Consider the following 26,149-nt stretch of genomic DNA (forward strand, 5'->3'; position numbering starts at 1 on the left):
AAACCATTTAAGCCCTAAGAATGTAATTTGGTCATTGTAATGGAAAACTGAGTCCTTCTCTCAAAAGACTAAAGAAAGCTAGGATCAGCCTATTCTGTGTGAGCCTGAACTTTGTCAGTGACAAACCTTTGTTTTTTAGAATTGGTTTATTAAGACTGGGCTTCTTGGTTGCATAATGAATTAAGTGTCACTGTTACATATTTGCTTGGGTTTGTGACAGTGATTTCCGATATTTGAGTGCCTCTTGTGTACCTAGCACTGTGATAGGTGCTAAGAATGGTAAGTATTGATCCCTGTTCCTGAGGATCGTATAAATAATAAGTTGGATCTATTTATTGAGTAACCAGGGGCTGTTTGAGGACCTCTAAGTAAGCAGCATGATGTCACTTAGACTGATTGAAATCAGAACATAACTCACCCATGTATTTGCTGTGTGTCGTAGGCCATTTACTGAGGTGCTGTTTTTCTCCTCTTGAAAGCCAGGGCCAGTGCTACTCCACTCAACACATGTGCAGTGCTCACCCATCGATGTTGATTCTCATCCCAAATCATGTAGATTGCTATGTGGCATGCTTTAGATGTTTATAGTTTAGTGAGGGACACCAAGCTCAGAAGGTGAAGAAATTTAAATTCACAGTTTAGTGGGGTGTTCAAGATTCCCTGTTTACTGTGGACAGTAAAACACTATTGCATAATGATGTGTCTATTATTTCTCTGTGTGCTGCCCCGAGTACCTTTGAATAAATTTCTACTTGTTATGTCATATATAAAAAATGCTAGAAGTAGAGATGAAAAAAGTATATTACTTGGGTAATATTAAGAATTCAGATCACTCTGGGCTTCTTAAAATAAAAGTCCAGGTTTTTAAGTTTATTGTGGTTTTACAGAAGGCAAAATAATGCTCCCCCCAACCCCCAGCAATGTCCTAGTCTCTGCAACCTGAGAATGTGTTACTTGATTTGGTGTAAGGGTTCAGCAGATAGAATTAAACATCTCGAGAGGGGAAGTTTTCTGGATTATCCAGGTGGACCCAGTGTAATCACAAGAGTTCTCCTTCCAAGAGGGAAGCAAGAGGGTCAGAAGGAGAGCCCTGAAGCTGCTGAGCTGCTAGCTTGAAGATGGAGGAAGGGCCATAGGCCTGAGAATGCATGTGGCTTCTAGAAACAAGGGAATTGAAGCTCTCTGCCAGCTACAGAAAGCATGCTACCTTGATACCAGCTCTGTAAACCTATTTTGCAATTCATACCAGAACATATGATAATAAACTACCACTAAGTATATGGTAGTTTGTTATAGCAGTGACAGAAAACTAATCTATTTGCCATCAGTCTCCTCCATTGCCAGGTTTTTTTTGGGTAGAAATCTATAAATCTGTCTGTGGGGCTATTGTCATCTGTGAAACCATGGCTCTTTCCTGTTATGGAAAAGTATAAAGTGAAAAAGCCATTCAAGGCTTTCCTACTGAGTTGTATAAAAGTCTGTAAACAATTTTACACACAGGGCCTAGAAGTTGATATAATTATTTTTATTTGGAGGACTTGACTTCATATGTAATCTGGATTATCAAGGACAGTAGTAATACGTTTGTCTCTCAAGACTAAAACCTAAGATTTTAATCTTTTCTTATGCCCATTGAATGTTTGTATAAATGGAAATAATATTATAAGAAAATATTTTATGACTTATTCTCCAATATAAATAGATACAGTGGGCTGGGAATTTAGCTCAGTGGTTCTGCCGCATGCCTCGTAAGCGTAAGGACCCAAGTTCGATCCCCGGTACCAAAAAAAAAAACAAACAAAAAACCCCCTGAAATCTTTAACATGTGGAATATATTATAATAAAATACTAGAGAGCAAAACACTACACCTAAGAACATATACTCTCTTAAGTAGATACAGTTTGAACATTCAGGAGGCTAAATTTGGATTTACAGATTGGTAGTTGATCAACAGCTGCAATTCCACTAGTTACCAGAAGATGGCAGACTTGACACACAGATAAATTCTTCAGTAGTAGAGATTGGTATGTTCAAAACAATTTTTTTGTTTTTCATACTGGTGATTAAACTCAAAGCCTTTACACTGAGCCTTTAAAATTTTTTTTTACCTTGAGACAGGGTCTCACCAGGTCAGTAAGTTGCCTAGGTTAGGTTTAAACATGTGATCCTCCTGCCTCGGTGTCTAGAGTGCTGGGATTACAGGCATGTGCCACAACAGTGAGATTTTTTTTTTTTGTTACCGGGGGTCGAACTCGGGATCTTGCGCTTGTGAGGCAGGCACCGGAACCACTGAGCCAAATCCCCGGCCCTAGATTTTTCAAACATGGCCCTGTGGAGCTAGTGATACGGCCTCATAAGATTGTAAACTTTTAACATTCTTATGTGCTTTTCATGATTTGATTGTGCAGTGCAGCACTAATTCTGCCCACCACACCTGCACCACACAGTCCAATAGAAACTTGCATGTAGTTTCGACTTGGTGAGTAAAATGCAGGCATTGCCAGTAATATTATTCCAACCTGCCTATGTGTGTGCGCCTATGAAGATAGACGTTTATTAAGTGGACGTGTGAGTTTTCTTATTTATTAAACATGGGCTTATTATGTTGTTTTATAAAATAAGAAAATATAAAAAAGGAAAATTTGTTACTTATATACATTAACTATATTTTTATGTGGCCCAAGACAATTTCTCTTCACTAAATGTGGCCCCAGCCAGCTGAAAGTTGGACATCCATGTTTTAAATGATAGTATAGGAAGATGTTCTAGGTATTATTTGGAACCCTTTCTAAAGAAAATTTGAGAATTACAAAAAGAATGTGAAATAAAACAGGCTAATACATAGTACAATTCAGCAATCTTCAGTGTTGTGAGTTGTCTCCTTGACCTTCTCTATTAACTCACTATATTACATTTGTGAGTTCTATGTAGATTTTACTCTGTGATTAAGCTTTTTTTTTTCCCCCCTCCAGTACCAGCGATCAAACTCAGGACCTTGCGCTTCTGAGGCAGGCAAGGCACCACTGAGCTAAATCCCTGGCCCATGTGATTAAGCTTTGCTTACCTCTGTACAGTGTGTATTGTTAAGTTTATGTTGAATTTATTATAGAGTTGCCAGGTGAAGCATTAAGAATTCACTAGCATTAAACTTTCTAAGTTCATTAAATATGTGTAAATACAGTGTACCTTTAAGGAAAAATAATTCTGGAGATGATAATCAAAAGATTTGCGTTTCACCCTTGTTTCCTGAGCCAGAGAGTTCTCTGACCTACAGTAACTTCTGTTATTTCAGATTGATTTATATATAAAATGTGGGCACAACTAGTTACTCTCAGAGGAATGTTTATAGGTTGATTGAATTTGTTATAGAAAAGTTTTAAGTTAGATAATCTTTGGAACTATATATATTAAAGTAGTTGGGGGAAAGATATAATGATAACATAAGGTGTGATTTGGTCAGTGACTTTGACAAACATTTCCAGAGCAGGATGACAGAGTGAGATGTAAAACCTTGGCAGACAATGAGTTGGAGGTACAGAACTTGGCTGTGGCAATGAGAGAACCAGAGACTTAGCAGCATCTTTCTCTCTCCTCTTCTTCATTCATTTTACCTAATGTAATGCTGAAGTTTGCTGTAATTTATTTACTTTCAAATACATAGTCTTATGATTTGTAGTTTTGCATCTTTGTGTTTTATTAATAAATACTAAAAGAACACACTTAACTCTATTGTAATAGTTGATAACTTTCAGAAAAGTTTATGTCAAAGAAAGAAAAATCTTGGTAAAGAGTATCAATATTTAATCAAAATTTTATTTAAGGCTTATCATATTGTTGGTATTAATTCTAATTAGCCCAGCATTGCATTTTGATGTTGATAAAAGGTGTGAGTCATGTGTTGTTCCTTATGCAAAGCCTTAGCTGTTTTGTCTTTTGATAGAATTTCAGCATGTAAAACATTCTCGGGTTTAATGAAAATGCCACTATTCCTGTGTCATAGATTCATCCTGAATCCCAGATGTGTGAAGGAAGGAATGCTCTGCAGGGTAGATTTACCAAGATATCCACAAATGACATTACCTTTGTTTCCTTTCATAGAATCACAATACTGTAAACATGTTTTTGTTCCTGTGCAGTGAAACACTGTTATGCCTGAAATTCAAATCTAAGAAAGATCAGAGTTAATAGAAAACCAAATGGAAGGTGCTGGAGAAAATAGTGGGAGGAATCACTTTGTAGCCTGTCCCTCGGGCCACCACTGCCATGCCACAGAAGTCAGGAAGCCATGCTGGGTGCTTTGTACCCCTTCAGTTAGCTAGATTGCTTTTCATCTGAGAACCTTTTCAAAGTTTTTCTTCTGCTTCTGTATTTTTAAGAAATAAAAACAATATTAGAACATGAAGAGTTATGAAACAAAAAGTTCCATAAATATTTATACCAGACCTCAAAAGTGGACAATTCCTATTTTCTTGACATATTGGGGTCATATTTCACTATTGACCTCTTGAATTGAAAAATACAAGGAGTTAGTATACCTTCTTCTTCTTTACTTATTTATTTGTTTTCATTTCTTTAATGAGCTTTGGATGCTGGGACCTGTCCTTTAGGTTTATGTAAGTTTCAGTAGACTTTATTTTTCTATCTTGGTTTATGTTTCTCAAAGTTTATACTGTTTCAAAAGAAACAATTTATATGTAATTTTAGGCCTGACTGTAAAGGTTTTATCTGTTCTTTTGGATTTTTTTGTTATTATATTAAAATAAGAGTTGTTTTTGTCAAGGCTAATAAGTAGGTTTGCATCTAAAAGCATATTTTAAATTATCCCTTTCATATTTTCTTTTCTCCCTCAGTTAAAAATCTCTGGTCCATAACAAACATTTTTGCTCTTAGAAATTGTTAAAAGAAAACCTTATGAAGTAATAATACTTGGTAATTATAGAGCATTTAAAAGTACAAATAAGCGGAAAAGAAGAAACATCACCTGTAATCCCACTTATTCTTCTAGTTTTTGTATATGTATAGGCTATTTTATATAAAAAAAATTTAAAAATTATAGTATATTGGTGAAGTCATTTCTTTGGTAATGATTGTGTTTTTTTCCTCCACCTGGAGTGTCATTTGCTTTCTACATGAAATAACATAAAAATAAATATAATAGGTTTTCCCCCTCAGTTGATTGGTAGAATGGTTACATATTGCCTTTGAGGTGCTTAGGGTTTAGTAGAAAGAAAATCACACATTTAAAAATTATATGGAGTGGAGCCATCAGTGGTGCACACTTGTAATTCTAACACTTTAGAAAGCTGAGGCAGGATGATAGCAAATTTGACTCCTCCCTGGCAACTTAGCTAGACCTTGTCTCAAAAAATAAAAAAGGGTGACGGGGAAATAGCTCAGTGGTAGAGTTCCCTGGGCTTCCTTTGCATCACATGCACATACAAAAATGTACAGTGTAAATTAATAAGTAAAACATTAAAACATTTCAGGTCAGGGTTTATTTGGGTATAAGAAGGAGGGACCTCTTTTGAGGTAAAGAGAAGATATGATTACAGGAAACTAAGAATTGTAAAAACAAGTACCTAAATGGATACCATAAAGAGTTCTAGTCTAAGTCGAGTAAGAAAAATTATACATACAATTGTGTAAATATATACATTTCTATTTGTCAGTTAAAAATAAATTAACTAAAAGAGAAATTAGAAAACTAATGAGTCCCAAGAAGGTCAGGGGAATGCTGGAGCCGTCTCTCAAGGCTGAGCTGTAGTCGTGGCCTGAAGACCCTTAACCATGCCTTCCTGGGGCTGGGCCTTGGGTGGCAGCAAAACCTGGAGTACATACTGGGAGTGGCACCCAAAACTGGCATGGACTTGGCTAACTCTCCCTGCTTCATAAGCTTCTGGGGTCTTCCTGTGTAATGCCATGTTGTCAGCCTCTGCCTTGCGATTACTGCTTCCCCATCCATGTGCAAATATTACCATTAGAAATACAACAAGACTATTCCTTGCTACATGGCTCTCTTTAACTATGAATTTATCTTTCATTTTTCCCCCCCAGTGCTTGAGATTGAACCCAGGGCCCCATGCATGCTAGGCAAGCACTCTACCACCAAGCTCTTCCTTGGCCCTTTCCTACTTAGCCAACTCCCTCTTGCAGTTCTGTGCTCATCTTATTCACCTGTGTCTGTAAACCACTTCTGCATTCACTTAGTAATGGCTCACCTTCCTGACAACTCTGTCAGACAGCCCCCCAATAACCCTTACACATGCTTTGCTCAAGACTCGGGAGCCTTGTGAGACTTCTGGCCCCCTTGAAAGTAAAGGTTCGAGATTGCTTGCAGTTGAAATGAATCCTGTGTAATCTAAGAAAAAGAAATCTCTCTTGGAAGGTGGTAGTTCTCCTTTTTTCCCTTGCCAACAGAACACTGATTTGAATGGCTTGGGTGTAGTGTTCCTAAGCCTGGCTGGACCTACATATTCTCAGCCTCCCTAATAAGTGGTGGCCATGTTACACAGTTCTAGCCAACAAGTCCAAGGGGATGTCACTGAGAGGACATCTGGGAAAGAGATAAGCCTGTTTTTTTGCCTTGAGCACAGTGGTGTGGTGAGGGGATGTTTGAGGAGATAAGAGCCATTTCTTACTGGTGAGGCCATGAGCCTAAGACGGAAAGGGCATTTGCCAGGGGTGGCAGGATGGAAGGGTCAGAAGTGCCTGGGCTTTTGTGCACTTTGTTGAGGCTCTGCACTGAACATTGAACTGTGTTGTCACTAAACAATTTGTGATAGGAGTAAATGTCACTTACTGACATAATTAAATATGATTTATAGTTGATGTTCTGGTGGTTGTATCCAAAAAAGCTGAGTCATTCTGTAACTGACTCAAAACACTCTTTGTAATTCTTGGAATACAGAGGACTGGAAAAGGCGACTTGGGAAATGAATGGGAAAGGAGTCCTCAGCCAGACTGTAGTTCGGCTTGTACTTAGAACAGTGTGGCTGGGATGCTGCCTCTGGCACTGCCCACTGCTGCACTGGACCCTGCGAAGCTGGGTGCTGCCGCTGCAAGTTGCTGACTGTCCCAGCAACTCGAGAACACACGGTCCAGTGGAAACGCAGGGCAAGTCATGAATGTGATTTTACGTTTTCTAGCCACTTAACAAAAGTGAAAAATAATAGGATGATTTTAATGATATTTTATTAAAACTTACACATCTATAATAACATTTCAATGTGTGATAAGTATGAAAGAATTATAAATGGAATTTTACATTACTTTTTCATTCCTGGTTTTCAATATCTGATGTGTATTTTAGCCTTACAGCACATCTCAGTTCTACTAACTACTTTTCAAGTACTCTGTAGCCTCATATGGCCAGTGCCTTGTGTGTCTTGGCCAGCATAGCTCTAGACTCAGACCGCTGGGCTTCAGGATCTGATTAGCCAAATTCACTTGATTGTGCTTCTTCTGTAAGAAGAAGAGAAACTGACTCTGTTTGCTCTAACTGCAAAACAACTCACAGAAGAGTTGGAAATTGGGCAGCTGAGGAAGGCAGGTGCTCACTGTAGCTAATGACTTCTGTATTTCTATTCCTATTATATTTCTAGTTTTATATAGCCCCATACAAATTTCTTGGCTGGATATAGCTTCTTGACGTATGTTGCAGTCTAAAATGTTTATTCTGTTTTTTGACATCAGAAGTTTGCCAACCCTTGCCCTGAAGGAGCAATATTAGAATTGTTTTAAGGCAGTGGTGGCAAACCTATGTTGTATGGGTCATAGTGGGCACACAGAGCCCTCTCTGTGGCCATGCGAGCCAACTTGCCCCTGCAGCTGAGCATCAAATAACAGTTGTTTTTGTTGTTGTTGTTTAAACTACAATCACAGTGTTCAGGTTTAATTGGAGTGTTGGCACTTTGCAATAAATAAATGGGCTTGGGGTTGCAGTTTGAGCCCTTGGTCTCTAAGAGGTTTGCTATCACTGTTATAAGGTGTGAGTATGGGCCAGTCAGGATCAGTGTCAACTAGAATCATGGTGCCAAGTCCAGGGCTACCTAAAGTCCCTCCCCAGTGGTTGTGTGGTGGTGGTGGGGTCTAGTGCTGGGGTGTGGTGGGGTAGAAGGGCAGGGGTATCAGCTGATGGTCAGCCTTGCCTCTACTGATGTATTATGTTGCTTCCTTCTTTTTGATTCATTCTTTGACTAACCATGATGTTTTTTGCCAGATGTTGTGGGTGTTGGTGAGTCACAATGAGTGAAGGTATTTCTTGCCATCAACAGGCTGATAAGTGTGTGTGAAATGACGAAGATGAGGTGGGAGATCTGGAGAGGACTGGGGAAAAAAGTGGGGATGACAGCAATACATGTCCTTTTAAGACACAAGTGTTTCAGCTGCATAAAAGTTTCTTCTCTGTAAGACAGAGTCTACTTTTTGTACTCTGAGTAATTACTTTTAAGATTACGATGCACCGTATTAACTATTGTTATTCTCTTATTTTGTTATGAAATTTTGTTTTATTTTTTAATAAAATAAATGAAAAAATAGATCTTTTGACATCTTCCATTAAACAGGTAGATGATATATTTGTACTATAAGTTTTGCTTATGAAAAAAATGCCAATTTTTATAACAATTGTTTCCTTTTTAGAATGTAATTAAATTTATATGTTTTAGGTTGCCTGCCTGATTCGAGTTCCTTCTGAAGTGGTTAAGCAGAGGGCTCAGGTATCTGCTTCTTCAAGAACATTTCAGATTTTCTCTAACATCTTACATGAAGAGGTAAAATATATTTTTAGATTTTTTTCTTTGTTGAGGAAGATTTTATTGTAGTTAATGCTGTGGGGCTCATTTCAGAAGTCTTACAGGGAGCTTAGAGCTGAATTTAAAGTCCAGTTATAGTAACTTTTTTTGCTAAGTTTATTTTTGCCTTTCCTTTGTTTTGAATTTTTATCTTCACTTTTAATTCTTTTTCAAATTTCTATACATCTTGGTTGCTTCTTCTATATATGTCCTGAGTTGTAATCTTCCTATAATTAGTTTGGAGTCAGACATGGGACAAATTAGAAATATGTAAAGTGAATTAAGATATTATATTAAGCTATTGCTACAATATTTGAAGGCCCATGGAAGAGAAATATAATAATGGACTGATAATAATGAACAACAAAATATTTATATTAAAATGTTATTTTTCTCTTTCTGGTCATTGTTAGCTGTGGATCAGAAATTATTCTTCCTGTCTTCCTAGCCTTGTGACTAGGAAGCATTTAGCTATTTTCCTTTGTAGGGTTTTTGTTTTGTTTTATTTTGTTTTTTCGTGGTACTGGGGAATAAACCCAGGGGTGGTGCTAACTCCGAGCTAAATTCCTATCCCTTTTTTAAAATTTTATTTTTTGAGACAGGGTCTCACTAAATTGCCTAGGCAAGTGTCAAACTTCCAGTGCTCCTTCAGCCTCCCTAAGTTCTGGGATGACAAGTGTGTGCCACCATGCCTGGCTCCTTTGTAGTTTTTACAGAGCTGGGTTTTTTGTTTTTTGTTTTTGTTTTTGTTTGTGGTGTGCTGGGGATTGAACTCAGAGATACTCCACCACTGAACTACCTGCTCAACCCTTTTTTATTTTTTATCAGAGACAGGGTCTTGCTAGTTTTCCCAGGCTACCCTGGAACTTTGAATCTTTCTGCTACAGCCTCCTGAGTAACTGGGATTATAGGCATGTGCTGCCCTGCCTAGAATTTTTATTTTCCAGGACTGGAGATTGAACCTTCAGGGCTTTTGCACTAAGCGAAACATCCCCAGCCATTCATTTATTTTATTTTAAAATTTTGAGACAGGATCTCACGAAGTTGCTCAGGTTGGGTACAAACTGTGATACTTCTGCCTCAGCCTCCCAGAGTGCTTGAATTATAGCATGCCTAGCTTACTTCTGTTTGTTTTGTTTTGTTTCTTGAGATAAGGTCTTACTGTGTTGCACAGGCTTGCCTTGAACTTTCTGGCTTAAGTGATTCTTTTGCTTCAGCTTCTTGAGGAACTGGGACATGCCACTGCACCTGATGTTTCTTTTTGTTTTTGCTACTGTTATTGTTTTGCTTTTATTTTTAATGGGAATCAATCTTATTGAATTTAGGTTTTAGAAAAGTTATTCTTAATGGTTCATCATGTAGGTAAGGAGTCACTGAATGAGACCAATTCTATGGGATCTCCATTGGACCAGGTGGATGGTTAAATAGATAAGTCAAGGTTTGTTTGGAAATATATACCACTACTTTATTGAGAGATTATTAGTGAGCTTCTGGCATAAAAGCTATGAAATGTAATTCTCTTTCATATGAAAGGATAATTGGTATTTGTGTACATTTACTTTGGAAGTATATCGGAAGTATATCTGAAATACCACAAAATTTTTTTTGAGGAAGAGAAATGTTGAATAATAGTAGCTAAAACTAAATTAATGTGGATCCAGTTTTTTTTTTGTTTTTTGTTTTTTGTTTTTGAGATGTATCCACTTAAAAAGAAGCTAGCCTGAACTTTGTGTGCCTTAAGCCAATCTAGAGCCTTTAACCTTTTTGTAGAACTGTGGCGTGGCTAAATCTTTTCCAACTCAAATTTTACAGCAGGTAAATCTCCTTGTTTCAGAATATCATTTAGGAATCCTCCTTGCTTTTCTAACTTCTGAGCTCTTGACTTTTTGTTTGTTTCAGGGCATCCAAGGATTATATCGAGGCTATAAAAGCACAGTTTTAAGAGAGGTAACTCACTTAACTTCCACCATTGAAGAACAAAAGAATGATATGCTTTGTTCATTAAACTTATATTTCTTAATAGGAAGAAATATATTTTGGGAAACTGGTTCAAAAATCAAAAAGGGAAGTTATCACTCTTCTAAACACTGAAGATATGATCAACCTTTGGCCTGTGTGTGGCACATGCCTGTGTTACAATAAAAAATTTTTAAAAAGGAAGTTTTGTTAGTGACATAAAGTAACTGTATTATGTACCTTATATGTGGCCCAAGGCAATTTCACATCACTCAGTGAGGCCCAGGTGAGCAAACGCCTGGTAGTCTTGAGTTTTTACCTCTACAAGAATTATAGAATGAGTTTGCACATCATGTGGCCTTATTGTTTTTCTGGAGTGGCTAAATGTTTCTTATAATCAAAATAGTATGAAATCACTACTAAGAGTGAGATATCAAATAAATTACTGTGCTATGGAGAATTAATGAAAAATTGGTAATGCAGGGGCCAGGGATTTAGCTCAGTGGTTTCACTGCCTATTGCACAAGCTCAAGGACCGGAGTTCGATCCCCGGTACCAAAAAAAAAAAAATGGTAATGAAATAAGCACTCTGAGACTATTGTTTCAAAAGACTGTATTGTGGAGTTATCGCTTGGTTCCCTGATAAGGGAATAAAATGAGCTAGGAAGTTCACTGTGGCTTGGAGGCCTGATACTGCGGGAAAGTGGCTTGGACCACAGTGTATCCAGGCACTAAGTGCCTTTCAACTCAGTGTATGTGGGACATTTTCTTTCCTTTTTCTCTGAGTGAAAAAGCAAAACTACCATCAATAGATGATTTTAGTAGATTACTACAGGTAGCATGTTTTAATCTTTGTCTCCCGTAAGAGAGACTATTTTGAAGTTTAAAAGTTGATTTTTATTTTTTTGGTACCAGGGATTGAACTTGGGACCTTGCGCTTTCGAGGCCGGTGGTGGAACCACTGAGCTAAATCTCTGGCCCAAAAGTTGATTTTCAGATAGTGAAATACAAGAGGAATCTTCGGTTTGGGACATAATTTGCTATTAAAACACAAGTGAGAATTTGTGTATGACTCCACTGCATCTATATTTTGAAGTTCCTTGCATACTAAAGCGTTTTCATTTATAAAAATGTTTTTAATGTAATTAAAGAGTATGACTGCTAGCAGAACATTGAAGTTCATTGAAATCTCTTATTTTATTCTCAGTTGTTTTATTTTCAGCTTATGGATTACAGTCCACCTTATGACACACCAGCATTGTTATATGTGATTTAAAGGTTTGATTTTCACAAGGTAGCAACCTACAGGGTAGCCGCCTAGTTGGTGTGTACCTTTTGGTGTAGAACTTTTGGTGGCAGACTGAATGTCTCATAATTAGTTATTTGTGAAAAATGACCTCTGTCTTTCAGAAATAGCACCCATACTGTATCTTTGTCCTACTCTTATTTTCTGACTCACTAAACCTGTTATTTACTCAGATTTCACATGGGTGTTGGAAAAAGTAGGGAGATTAATAATAAACTTTTAAAAAATGTTCCCAAAAGGTACCAAATATATTTATATTACAGAGAGTACTGGTTTTGCATACAAAAAGATAAAACACCTGGCTACAACTACAATCTATTCTTTTAAAATTTTATTTTGACATACGGCGTGCTAAGTAATTAATTTTTAGGCTGCAATCCTTGCAAATAGTGTGACCTTACTGAGATGACTTTGTTTCCTCAAAATGGCAGAGCTTTGTCAGAAATTTAATTGGGGTCTTCTGCATTGTATGTATTCATAAAAGATCTTTCAGAACTGATTTTAGTTGATGTATTGCTTTTGTACAGGATTCTCAGATAGAATGAGAGAAACATTATTGCTGAATGAAACATACCTTCTTTCGTAAGTGAGAAAAATAAGAAGTGATACATCTGCCTTAAACAAAACTCTTGCATTATAAATAATTTTGATTCTTACATTATTCTGAAACCTCTCAAATCTTTTGCCAAGAGCTCATTTGATTGTTTCAGCAAGAAAATACATGGACGCTTTAGTGAGAATCACTGGGAAACTTATACATTTATTGTGTTCAATTTTTTCTTTAAAATAGTTTTATCTCCATAGCAGTAGCCCATCAGAATGAGATTGAAATTTGAATCTACACATTATAAAACAGATTCGGTGTGTTCTTTAGAGTTTTTGAATTTTGTCATACTTTTTTTCTACCTTTGATGTGTGTAGAGATTGCATGCTTGTCTCTTATGTTCTCTTAAACTGTTTTAGTTACTGTGAATTTTCCACTGAGTCTAAGCAAGGTCAACAGATTATACTATTTACTTCACCCTTTCAGTTTTCATTTTTCTCATGATCTTGGCCAAATTAAATGTGGTGCATGGTGATATTGCAGTGAAAGTAGGGAGCAAAATCATAGGTGCTGTCATAACCAAGATGATTTCAGGTGGAACATTGGTAAAATAAATTCTGCAGAGAACAGCCTTACAATGTTGAATGTGAATTAGAAAGATTTGTATAGAGAAAGAAAGCAAAGAAAAGCAGTTTATTTTTAAAAAGTGGGAATGAGTTAAGTTCAGCAGATATCTTATCAACAAATTCTAGTCTAGAGTCATTTGTAGAGTGCTGTGTACTGGGTGTTATACAGAACTTCTGTGCCTTAAAGGATTCACGTTCTCCGAAGAAACAAATAGGGAAGTATGATCTTTAGGATACAGTACAGTGAAGGTTGCAATAATAAATACGCCCAAGATGTACCTGAGATTATAGAGGAAGCACTGCTTGAATGGTATTCAGTTAGCATTTGTTGCATTAATAGAAGTGAGTCTTAATTTTAGATCTACCTCAAGCCTCAGGAGGATGCTTCAACAGAGCACTCCCAAAGTGGGATATTGACAAGGAGGAATTGAATCTCTCACTTCAGGTGGGTGTTTGGCAAGGGACTGGAAAAGAGCACATGGCAAAAGCCTAGGGAGGGCCTGACTTGTGTCCATGGAGATGGGAGGATAAATTATTGGTATGTGACCTTTGGCTGCACAAATCTAAAGGTGAGAAGCTGGTTCAGGCATGTCAGTGGTAGGACATTGCCGTTTTAGTAATGAATAACTCCTGGCTTCCTTTTGGTAATTGAGAATAGCCACTAAAGGGTTTGGAGGTAGGGTGAGGATTATTCCTTCCAACCCTAACTTTGCTATAAGCAGTCAAGCAGGCCAAACAAATCATTCAGCCTCTTCTGTATGCTCACTGTAGCCCCCAGTATTTAGGTGCAGAAATCACCTCTCATTGAAAAGTTCACTACAAAGTAGATAGTGCAGCTTTCCAAACTTGGGTACCCTTATCATCCCTTGGCAAGGAGAATTTCCCCCAACCTTTGTCTGGACACAGGTCCCTTTAAAGAGCAGCCTCTTGATTGTCTTTGAAAGTCTCCTTCCCAACTCTTGTCTGACAACTCATTGCCACCCCCACCCCAACTCTTCATGCTGTGGTAGACTGGTGTGTCTTTCCAGAAGCTTTCTATCTAGGGGTTGTGTGTCTTGTTTGTTAACCTGATATTTTTTGGAGATCATTTTAAGTCACTTCGTAAAAGCACCATTGTTTTGCATAGTACTTGGTTGTACAAGTAAGCCATTATTTACTCAGCTGCTGCCCCATTAGGTAGACATTACAAACATGCTTCACTGCTCAATAGTGTTCAAATGTCATTTTGTTCATGCCTGAGTGTGTGTACATTCCATACTAAGATGTACATTCCATACTAAGATGTACAATCACTTGGTTAGAGGTGTGGGCATTTATAATTTTGATAGGTAACACCAAATGGCCCTTAATGGAAGTGCCAACTGACCCTTGCCGATAATGCAAGAGCACTCTGCTTTCCCAGCCACACTACTGGGAGAGGAAAAATGATGTCATTGTAGTTTTAACCTTAATTATAAGTAATATTTGGCATATTAACATATATCTAAAAACTTTTTTTCTTTACTGCGTGGTGATTGAGTCATCACAGCATCCTTGTGAAAACTAAATGAGAAGAATTTCAGTGAGAGAATTAAATGAGAGAAAGCACTTCAGGTGAAGTGACTTTCTGTAGTGACTATCACACAGTACTGTATGTAATCAAGAAATATAAGCTGTGATTATTTATATTCTTGGTATCTGAAAGAGCCTTTGACAGTGAAGGACACCATAGTATCATATACAATTCTGCCTATTATCAGCTGTCTGTTTTGGGCAAGTTACTTAACATTTCTGAATCCATTTTTCATTTGTGCTGGGAACTTTGCATAGACTGAATGCATTGGGATCTCATAGCAGCCCTCTGATGTAGGTATTACAGCAATGCCATCTACTAGGAACCTCAAAATTAAAGCAGTTTCTGGGTCATTAAGTTCTTGAATAGGGACGTAACCTTCTACATTTAAATGTGTAAACAGTTTCATTATGAATAACAATTGCTGTGTTTAAAATGAGAGGTCAAATATTATTGCTTGTAAGTCTTCTCAGCTGCAAATCCAGTGTTTTATCCAAATGTCTTATAGAGAGGAATTTCTATAATTGCAATGAATTGCAGTCTGTAACTGATTTTTATCATCTGGCTACTTCTGTAGGAAAAACAGTAAGCAATAATAATGTAGTTATCCTAACTGATGGATGAGCTGATCAGAGACACTAATATAAGAAGGATTGGAAAAATTTTCTGATTTCCTTTTTGCACCAAATTGATGATTTGTTGCAGCATGTTTTTCAGATATTCAGAGACTTTCTTGCTCAGTTGTAGTACTTCAGTGTTTTCCATTGAAACATATTTGGAAGCAACTGTAGCTAGAACTTCTATTATTTACCATTGTTAAGTCTGTATACTACTTCTTTCATAATGGTAAAAAGAGGAAAAATCAGTATCAGGTGAGGATTTTTATTTCTGTGTATTAGTGCTGTGTATCTGTCTTATGTGTTTTTATGAAGTTGTTTTCTTTGATTTCTGTCTCTGGCTTTTCTTTACATTTCATTTGTTATTTGTTTTCCTATGTAACATATAAGTTCTTCTTGAAACTATTGGGTTTTACCTCTTCATAATATGCACAGGCTTTAGCATAGTACGGTCCACATAGTGAGCACTCAATAAATATTTATGGTTTTCCCATTTCTTTAAGCTTAATTCTTTTCTTTTCACATGTTATCATATACCACCATCATTTCAGAATGGTGAGTGCAAAGGGGGATTGGGAACAGGTAGGGCAACGACTCAGCCTTTTGATATACACACTGTACTACTATGATCTTTGCCATAGGTAGGTGATAGAATACTGTACCAAAGAGTGCATAATTTTCTAAAATTTCAATCTTAAACCTTGAAAAAATAGTTTTTGTAATCTGGTTTTATTAGAAAAGTATAAGTGCTGTAATAGTTCACTTCTTTTCTGTATCTTAGTAATTCCACTGAAAATTCAGGGGGAAAATGATTAGGAACCTTTCCAAACTTTTAATATAAAATTGTTTCTCAGTTCAAATCCAATGCAAACATTGAGCCCTATTTTAATCCTACGTAATTCATTTTATTAACTATGACCAAATAGGACATCTGTTAAAATTCCATAATGTTAGCTTCATGGGAAAAGAAAAAAATCTGTTTGTTCTTGGAATTTGACCATTCTTCTTTGGTTCAGGCTTTCAGTAAATGTGTAATGAAACATTCTTATTAATGGGAATATTAAACAAATGAAAATAAAATTTCCCCTTTAATCACAGAGGTTTATAAAATGAGTCACTTAATGGCATTTATATTATTATAACTACTGTAGAGATGTTTTATGAGGAATGAGGGGTAGTTCATTCAGTTAATCCTTTAATACAAGAACCTAAAATTATAACTCCTCAAATATGGACTTCTAGCCTACAGTTTTTCATCATCTCTTAAATAAACATTTTAGGAAGAATAATTTAGTAAAATTAATGTAGAAAAATTATTTCAGCCCTTTAGTACATATTTTCTCATGTTTTGTTTATATGAAACCAGCTGCTATTTACTTTTCTGGCTCCTTGGACAAAGTTTGTTTGCACTGTAAAGTTTTGAAAATGCTGCATATTTTTATTTTGGCACATCGGTGGTGTTTTCCAGAAGGGGTACCAGTTTCTATGTACGTGATTTACTGGGAGGCAAATGCGGTAATGTAAACATAGAAGACATCTTGATAAAGATGGAAATCTTCTCTTCTTCATTTTAAATGCTGCGGCCATAAACCGCAGTGTTGAAATGGCTCTTTTTGTTCCCTTGTGTTTTTTATCCCATGTGGAATATCATCTTCCTTCATCTTTGTGTTAGTTTTGATTTCAATTAGGCTGGAGAGGACGGAAAATAGGACTACAAATTTTCAACAAATAAGGATTTTCTTTCTTCTTTTTTCTTTTTCTTCTTTTTCCCTTGTATAACAAGAAATCTGAAGGTGGTTATGAGGCTGATGTGCTGATTAACAGATGGCCAGGAGGATTCAGTCTCTTTTTTTCTCCTTGGCTGACCTGAATGCTGTGGCTAATTGGCTTATGGTCATGAAGTAGTGGCTGGACTTTTAGGCCTTGAGACCCATTCAAGAATGAAGAAGGAGAGGGCAAGAAGTAGTTCTAGATTTATCTGTCCTTCTGTTTATCTGGATAATGAAAGCATTTCTGGGCCTCCCTGAATTGCCTGGGGATTGGAAAGTTGAGTAGATAGCTTTGCAGTGCAGGGGGAGAAGGCAGGACAGAGGAGTTTGGTGGAATTGTTACTTAGCCTGCAGTGTCTGCTATATTCTGTCTACTCAGACCCTTGCCAATAAAGTCCATCCCCTCAAAACAGAAACCATTTCACACATCTCCAACTCCATCCCATCCTTGGGTATCCTCATAACATCCATGAGCACTTGTCTGCACCAGACTTTTTAGACATTTAATTGTGCTCTGTGAACTATAATGTTCATCCTTATTCTGTTCCTGCCACCTCTGTTCTTTGGGGCACCAATATGAAAGCTCTTCTTGAGGAATTATTGGGTGGTATCTCATTATTTTGAAGATGTGTTTATTTCAAAGTTATTTTTCATACAGTTTTGATTTTAAATTTAAAATCTTAAAATATACTTGTATTGATATAATCATTTGTAAACACTTTCCTTAAGTATGTAAATCACATTTTAAATTGAAGTAGTAGCTGATGTTTAATGAGTATTTATGGTATTCTAGACACTGTGCTAAGTTTTTACATACATTATTTTGTACAATCCTCACAGTAGCCCCAAACAGACCCCTACTTCCTAATAACTGAAGCTTCAGGTTGTAGTTGAGTCAGGGTTTACTGTAACAAGGGGGAGAATCAAGGTGTCCAGAGCCCATGAACTTAATCACTATGGTAGCTGTATATTTTCCATTTCATATGCATATAAATTTTCCTGTGGAGACAAATAGATATTTAAAATGAATGTTCTATACTTATATCTCTCTCCGGCCTTTAAAACTTTAGTTATACATTAGTGCCAGGAGTAATGTAGAGAATCTCATTTGATAGAACTTCTCACAGAAAACAATGTTTTCTAAGTGTGTTAGCTGGTGTTTTATGATTGGCTTGTGCCATTTGTCTACATGGCCTTTGTCTGAGGGGCCTCCTGTGACCACTCAGACTGAGATAGATCTGTGCCAATGCCAGTCCTCCACCTGTTACCCTGGTGTGCATCATTGTCTGAAATTATCTCCATTTCTTATTTACAAGTTTATTACCTGTTTCCCCCTCCCTCTATTAGAAGGCAGGTGCCTCTTTGTTCTCTACTGTTAATCTAACACCTAGAACCCATAAAATGTAGAATGAACAAACTTAATCACACTTGCTTCTCAGAAGTACACTTAAGATTTATAATATTTCTGGTAGATGTTCAAGAAAACATGGATTTGGCAAGAATTATGGAGTCCTCCCTTGATTCCCAGGCAAATTCATGGTTTTCTGCCAAATAAATCTTCTTCACTTTCAGTGAAGTCAGTTTTCTTCTTGACTTTTCTTAATACATTTCCTGGTAATCTTGTGCCAATCACAAACAGCCTTTATTTTACTTTTGTCATTTCTAATTATGATTGCTTATGTGAATATTATATATATGCTTTCTGAAATAACACATGGAAATAATAACTTATTCATGAAGAAAATCCTTCAGATAGATGCAAATTATGTCCATTGAACAGAGTTGAGTTAATTTTGAAATTCTCAGTACTGTATTCCATCTTACTATCTGAACAAGCACTATCTTATAAGGAGGATTAAGAAACAAGTTATATTTAGATATTAAGAAAATTAAATTTGAAGTCAAATCTAGAATTTTTATGAGCAGTTCAGGGGCAGTAGTTGAAGGTAGTCATTAATGCATTTACTGAAAATGTTAATTTATAGGTTTTGTCTGTCTGGCTGCAGATTACCTTAGAATCATGTAATGAAAAAGTTACCTTTAAATACTAATTATGATGATGTATTTTGCATATATCTTTGTAATCTTTAAATTATTATTATTGTTATTATTACTATTTTTTGTACATGGGATCGAACTCGGGACCTTGTGCTTTCAAGGCAGACAGTGGAACCACTGAGCTAAATCCCCAGCCCTCTTTAAATTATGAAACTGTAAAATATAACTTTTTTTCCAGATCAGAAAGCTCAGGCTTAGAAGAATTAAGTAATATAGCTAGGAAGGGATAGGTCTAGAATTTGAAGCCAAGCTAATCAGAATTCTAAAGCCTGTGTTTCTTGTCATAGTTTACCTTCTCACATCTTTAAGAATTTTTCAGGAAATGCTAGTAAAATAAAATGATGGTAGATCTGTAAGGCTTGGACCAAATCTGTTGGTCTGAAAGTACGGCACACCTTCTGAGTGTTACAGGATTCCATTTTGCACTGGGGATTGAACTCAGCGACATCTTCAGCCTTTTAATTTTTTTTTTTTGAGATGCAGTCTCACTAAGTTGTCCAGGCTGGGGTCAAGCTTGTAATCCTCCTGCCTCATCCCCCCAGAGTACTGGAATTAAGAGTATACACCACCATACCCAGCTTTTAAGCATTAATAAATGCTAGATGAAGAGGATGCTGAAGTCAATATAATGCCTAATTTAGAAGTATCTGCCCATAGACATGTATCCATTTTTTAAAAGAAGCAGAAATCAGTGAGAAAGAAGAATATTTCTTTTTTGAAAATACTATGCTTTTTATTATTGAATTTGTGGGTGCAAAACTTGTGATGTAGTATCAGACTCTAGAGGGCGCACAATGCCTGTGTTATAGATTTTGATGGTAGAATCAAAATATTTGTGGAAGCTTACCTGGCATGCATAGAAATGAGACAGATTGAAAAATAAAAATACAAGCATGATAATGTTTTCTGGTCCTAGGAGCTTGAATGCATGTGTTTGTTTTTATCTTTTGGTGCAAGCACACACAAAATTTATTTAGTTCTAATTTTTCTCCCCCTTTGCTGTGACAAATAGAAGGATAGTAATTTTACAGTTGGAAAACTAGCAGACACTATTAGTAAGATTGACAGCATGCATGCCCAATACGATGCCCAAGAAGGACATAATGTCACTTCTTTGGTCTTCTAGCCAAACAAATGAATAACTTTAGTGTGACCATGAAAAAATATCATATAAACCCAAATGAGGAGATGTTGTCCAAAATTGTTATGGTTAGGATAGATTATCAACCTGATCACTTTGGGATCTGCCCCAAGGATTGGTGGAGCATACTTCCAGATATGTCTGGATGAGACATGGAGGCATGGCCTTTAATATGTGATCTCTGATGCTTTCCTCTCTGGCACTGTTCCCTTGTTCTGCTTCCTGGCCATCATGAACTAAGCAACTTAGCTCTATCATGCCCTTCCCCCGCGCTGTTCCTGCCTTGGATCCAGCTGATCATAGACTGAATCCCCTGAAACAATGAGCCAAATTAAACTTATCTTTTAAATTGTGGATGTCAGGTACTGTGTGTTATTAACAGGAAAGCTGACAGATACAGTGTCAAGGTCATGTGTCACAGAGAGGAGGAGACTAAGGAGACAACAAGTAAATGCAATATGGCATCCTGGATTGGATCCTAGAATAGGAAAATGATGCTTAAGGAGAAAGCTGATAAAATTCAAATGGGGTCTATAATTTAGCTACTAGTATTGCAGCACTACTGTAGCTGGTTTTGATACGTGTACTCTGGTTAAAATATTAACTTTACGGAAGCCAGCTATAGAGTTTATTATGAATTCTGTACCATTTTGGCAACTGTTAAAGTCATTAAATTATTTCAAAAACAAAATGCTTAAAAGAATGGTTTGGACATTATACTTAAGTAAGTACAGAAACTTACTCTTAAAATGATCTTCTAAAGCAACAAGTTAAATTTAAAACATAATTGTTTAATTTTTAATTTTTTATCAAAATAATATGTGAAATCAGTAACAAGCCTAATGATATAGAACTTAGGAAGAAAAGCAGCAGCCCCTTGACCATCCCTCTCTGTTCTTTTTCCACTCTGTAGAGTTAACCTTTTAAATCTGTTTCTATTTTTAGTTCTTCTGATTACATTGGCACTCTATATAATATATTTAGACATCTGGTTCTTAATTTTTCAACAGTCATCTATTAAATTTTGGGGATGGAAGATATGATTTAGATCACATGATACTTCTTTTTAATCCTATCTCATCCTAGCATTCCAGATATATACATTACATTCCCTTGGTTATTTTAGAAACTTTTTAAGTCATATAATTGTGCCTTCCTGCCTAACCAACTGCTCTCTCTCCTTTCTTTTTTGGTGCTGGACATTGAACCCAGGGCCTATCAGATGCTTGGCACACCCTCCTTCACTGAGCTACACCCTCGGCCCTTGTGTTTTTATTTCTTACGACACAAACTTTAATTTTTTTAAAAAAATTTTTATTTTTGGTACCAGGGATCAAGCTTGGGTCTTTGCGCTTGTGGGGCAGGTGGTGGAACCACTAAGCTAAATCCCCAGCCCTATGATACCATCTTTTAGCATCTTAAAACTTTGCTTTCACATCATGAGGTCGTAACTTTCTTTTTTACCTCCTTGCCTGACTTAACTTACAAATTCTGTTTTTTGGGAAAACTTTCTGTCAGCTGTACTTTCACCCTCCACTGTCAGAATGGCTGACAGTTTGATCCTGTTCTTCACTCACAATCACTCCATGCTTTTCTGTGTTGATTCTAAAAGTTGAATGCTAGTAACCTAGTATATGTATTATGTAAACTTCGTGAGTGATCACCAGGCCAGATAGCATGGTAGGGTTATAGTTTCCTTTAGTGTTGATGCTGTGTCACTCTGAAGGGAATGTTTCTGGCATCAAAATTAGATAGAATATCTTTTCTTGAACTCTCTCTTTTGCTAAAATTTAATCTTATGAGTTGAATTCCCTGAACATTTGGGACATTTTTTCTTAGAGTTTCTAATTTTCTTTTTGGGGGGAGGTGCATTATTTGCCTTTAAAAAATTACATTAGTGACAACCTTGAAGTCACATTGTCTTTTGTACTGAGTCTCTTTCCCTTGGGAATCTTGGAATCTTCCACTCTTCTCCTTTACTCTGGTACTGTATTCAGTGGGGCTGATCATCTCTTTGCTCTTTTAAGGAGTTGGGTTTGCTGTTTCCCAAAGGCTCTGCCAAGCTTCCACCTCTGGTACCCTGTCTCCTTATTTTTGGTGATTTTTTTTTTTACTTGAGTCCATGCTAATAAATCAGTCTCAAAGCCAGTCTCTCTCCCTCTTTCCCTCTCTCTCTCCTCTCTTCTCTCTCTTCCTCTCTCTTCGACTCTGCTTTTGCCCTGAAACATTCATTCTAAGTTAGTAGCAGATATTCTGACACTTAATCACTAAATATTCCAGCATGTATCTTCTAAGAATTTAATCATGGTTCTCATAACTACTTTATCACATCCAAGAAATTTAATGATGCTCTCTTACATGATCAGTTTTCTGTATTATCCCAGGAGTAAGAGCTTTACAATTTTTATGTGTCTTCAGGATCCAGTAAAGGATCACAAATTGTATTTGGTTGTTAGATTCCCTATTTTTTTCCATGATATTGACATTCTTGTAGAGTCCAGGGTACTTATACGATAAAGTCCCATAATGTGGATTGTCTGATTTCCTTATGATTAGATTCAAGTTACTTTTATTATTGTTATTTTTGCGTGGATACTAGATACATATTGTCAGGTATTCCGTACTGCTTTATACCAGAAGAATATAAATAATGTCCCCTAGGTGGTGAAACTACGTTTAATCATTTGAATAAGTTGCTGTTCTTTGGTTTTCTATACACTAAAGATTCAGTTCTCCTTCATTACTAAAAAGTAATCTGTGGGGTAATATTTTGAGACCATGTGATTATTCTGTTCCCTAATAATCTTTCACCTAATAGTCTTACCATCTGTGGATGCGCTGAAATACTTATTTCATTAGTATTGCAAAATGATGATTTTCCTAATACTGTCATTTTTCTCTGAATTCATTAACTGACATTCTTCTGTAAAGAACTTTTCTCTTTCATCCCCAGATTTATTTTTACTATTCCTATGCACTCATGGATTTTTTTTTTTACTACCCCCATTGAGATAAAATTTATGTACCATACATAACTAAAGGAGAAGGCTCACTGGGTTTTAGGGTTTTTGCAGATACATGTGACCCATCCTTATAGTTATGGATTCTTTTTTATTCAATAATTATGTACACTACCACGTTATGATTCTTTTTGATGCTCAAACTGTCCTAAATTTGGCCAGTGAGAGCCTCTTCAGACCCACTTCTCTGTTCTTTGACATTTGCTCCATTGTCCTTTGAGAACCAACTTGAGTGACATAACAAGCTATTCCAGACCTACCTGTAGTCTCACTGGCCAATCCTGTAATGAGCCACCTTTCCCAGGAGCCCTGGATAGCTTGTCGTGGGAATAATATTTAGAAATCAAAATGTGGGCCATGTCGGGAATGGTGCTGTATACCTGTAATTCCAGCACTCAGGAGGCTGAAGCAGGAAGATCACTGTGAGTTTGAGGCCAGCCTGGACCACATAGTGAGTTCAAGGCCAGCCTGAACTATATAGTGAGACCCTGTCTCAAAAAAAAAAAGTGTGGGTCTGAGTATATGATTGTATCTAGACTCTTTTAGTGAGCAGAAAAAAACTTTTTAAAAAATGCTTATTTCTTCCTTCCCACCTCCATATATACCTTTCAAGCAAGAACTCATGATTACTGTTTATCTTTAAAACTAACATACCATAAAACTGACTCCTTTCTGCTTACAGTGCTATAAAATTTAATATGTATGCATTTCTGTAACCACCAGCACAGTCAGAATATAGGGCAGTTCTGTTATCTTGAAACTCTCCAGTGCTGTCCCTTTGTAGTTCTGCTTCTAACCACTGGCAACCATTGATCTGGTCTCCATTGTTCCTAAGGTGCTCAGGCAGGTCTTGAACTAGGCAATCCTCCTGCCTCCACTTCCCACAGTGCTGGATTATAGATGTGTGACACCACACCTGGCTTATATTGGTCTCCATTGCTATATGGTCTTTGTTTTGTTTTGTTTTTGAGAATTTCATCTAAGTGGTTTATATAATACAACCTTTTTTAATTTTTAAATTTTTTTTGGCACTAGGATTTTGCCCAGAGCCTCATGCGTGTTAGGTAGGTGCTTTGCCACTAACCTACATTCTCAGCCTTTTTAATTTTATTTTGCAATAGTCCTGCTAAGTTGTCCAGACTGCCCTTGAATCTGTGATTCTCCTGCCTTGGCCTCCTGAATATCTGGGGTTATAGGCAGGTGCCACCATATCTAGTTCATTAGTATAATCTTCTAAGACTAGTTTCTGTCACTCAGCATGCTTTTGAGATTCATTCTAGTCATTGTGTATATTAATAGTTTCTTCCTTTTTATTGGTAGGTGGTATTCCATTGTTTGGGTGTACAGTGGAGTACAAAAATAGGTTTTCTCTGTTTACCCCTTAAAAGACATTTGAATTCTTTCTAGTTGGTAGTCATTATGAAAAGAATTGGTATAAATAGTTGTATTTAGGTTTTTGTGTGAACGTAGGTTTTCATCTTTCTTGGGTAGACATTCAGGAATGGGATTATTTGGTCATAAGGTAAATGTAGGTTTAATTTCATGGGAAACTGCCAGACTTGTTTGTGGCTGTATGGTTTTGCATTCCCACCAGTAGTGTATGTTCCGCATCCTTGTCAGCAGTTGGTATTGTTAGGATTTTTTATTTTAACTATTCTAATAGATATTCTGATGTCTGATAATGCTTTTAAATTTCATTTTCCCAGTATCTGATGATGTTGAACATCTTTTTATATGCTTATTCACCATTTTTATATCTTCTTTTGGTGAAGTATCCATTCAAGTCTCTTTTGTCCATTTTTTAAATTAGATTTCTTACTGTGCAATTTTAAAAGTTCTTTATATAGTTAGGATGCTAGTGCTTGTCAGTATTGTGATTTACAGATATTTCCTAATTTGTAGCTTATAATTTCATTCCTATGAACAGTATTATTTTGCAAAGTAAAAGTTTTTAAATTTTGGTAAAATTCAATTTATGGTTTCTTCTATGAATTTTTCTTTAGATACATGTATAAGAACTTTGTGTGCTCGTTTCAGCAGCACATGTACTAAAATTGGAACGATACAAAGAAGATTAGCATGGGCCCTGTGCAAGGACAACATGTAAATTCATAAAGGGTTCCATATTTAAAAAAAAGAGAGAGAGAACTTTGCATAACTCAAAGTCACTAAGGTTTTCTGCTCTGTTTTCTTCTAAAAGTTTTATGGTTTTATCTTTTACATTTATAATTTGAGTTGATTTTTATTTAAGAATGACATGTAGGTTAACTTTGTTTTTTGCATGTACTCACTGTTTTTTGAAAAAATATTTTTTCACCATTAAAATGCTTAGTGCCGTTTGTTTGTTTGTTTATTTTTGGTACTGAGGATCGAACTTCAGACCTTGTGCTTGCTAGGCAGGTGGCAGAACCACTGAGCTAAATCCCTGGCCCTATTTATTTATTTTTTTTATTAATTTAGAGACAGAGTCTTGCTAAGTTGCTAAATTGCTCAGGCTGGGCTGGAACTAGCAGTCTTCCTGCTTTAACCCCAGAGTGCTGGGCTTACAAGTCTGTACCACCATGCCCAGCACTTTTGCACCTTTTATAAAATCAATTGGTCATATTTACGTAGTCTGTGTCTGAAACAGAAATGTACTGCTTCCTTGCTATGTGCCAGGAGTATCTTTTTTTTTTTCTTGTTCAGGTATTTGTTTTTATATTTTTGAACATCTGTGCTGAAAAATGGTGTTAGATGATTTCCTAAGGCATTTCCCTTTATTTCATTT

At 36.5% G+C, this 26,149-nt stretch overlaps 1 protein-coding gene and 1 non-coding gene across 9 annotated transcripts in view; both read left to right on the top strand.

Moving 5' to 3' along the window:
* The window catches only part of Slc25a26 (solute carrier family 25 member 26), a 169,037-nt gene that overhangs the window by 31,814 nt on the left and 111,074 nt on the right, over positions 1-26,149 (top strand). For 4 of the 8 annotated variants that reach the window (XR_015439137.1, XM_087181334.1, XM_004854168.4 and 1 more), the window contains exons 4-5: positions 8,668-8,772; positions 10,693-10,740. The exons of 1 other annotated variant lie outside the window; for it this stretch is intronic. Coding sequence is in view for 6 of the 7 variants with exons in the window: in XM_087181334.1 (XP_087037460.1) it covers positions 8,668-8,772; positions 10,693-10,740 (153 nt within the window). In the remaining variant the exon portion in view is untranslated. The remainder of the gene's footprint in view (positions 1-8,667; positions 8,773-10,692; positions 10,741-26,149) is intronic. 3 more of the 8 variants (XM_021266014.1, XM_087181335.1, XM_021266011.2) reach the window with 1 other exon arrangement.
* LOC147826349 (U6 spliceosomal RNA) lies at positions 25,407-25,513 on the top strand. The gene has a single exon (XR_015439663.1). It is a non-coding gene; the product is annotated as a U6 spliceosomal RNA (small nuclear RNA).

The sequence above is a fragment of the Heterocephalus glaber genome, unplaced genomic scaffold (assembly GCF_053883595.1).
Source record: "Heterocephalus glaber isolate CG9 unplaced genomic scaffold, H.glaber_assembly_v1.0 deba00001472, whole genome shotgun sequence".
In the NCBI taxonomy this organism is placed as follows: Eukaryota; Metazoa; Chordata; class Mammalia; order Rodentia; family Bathyergidae; genus Heterocephalus; species Heterocephalus glaber.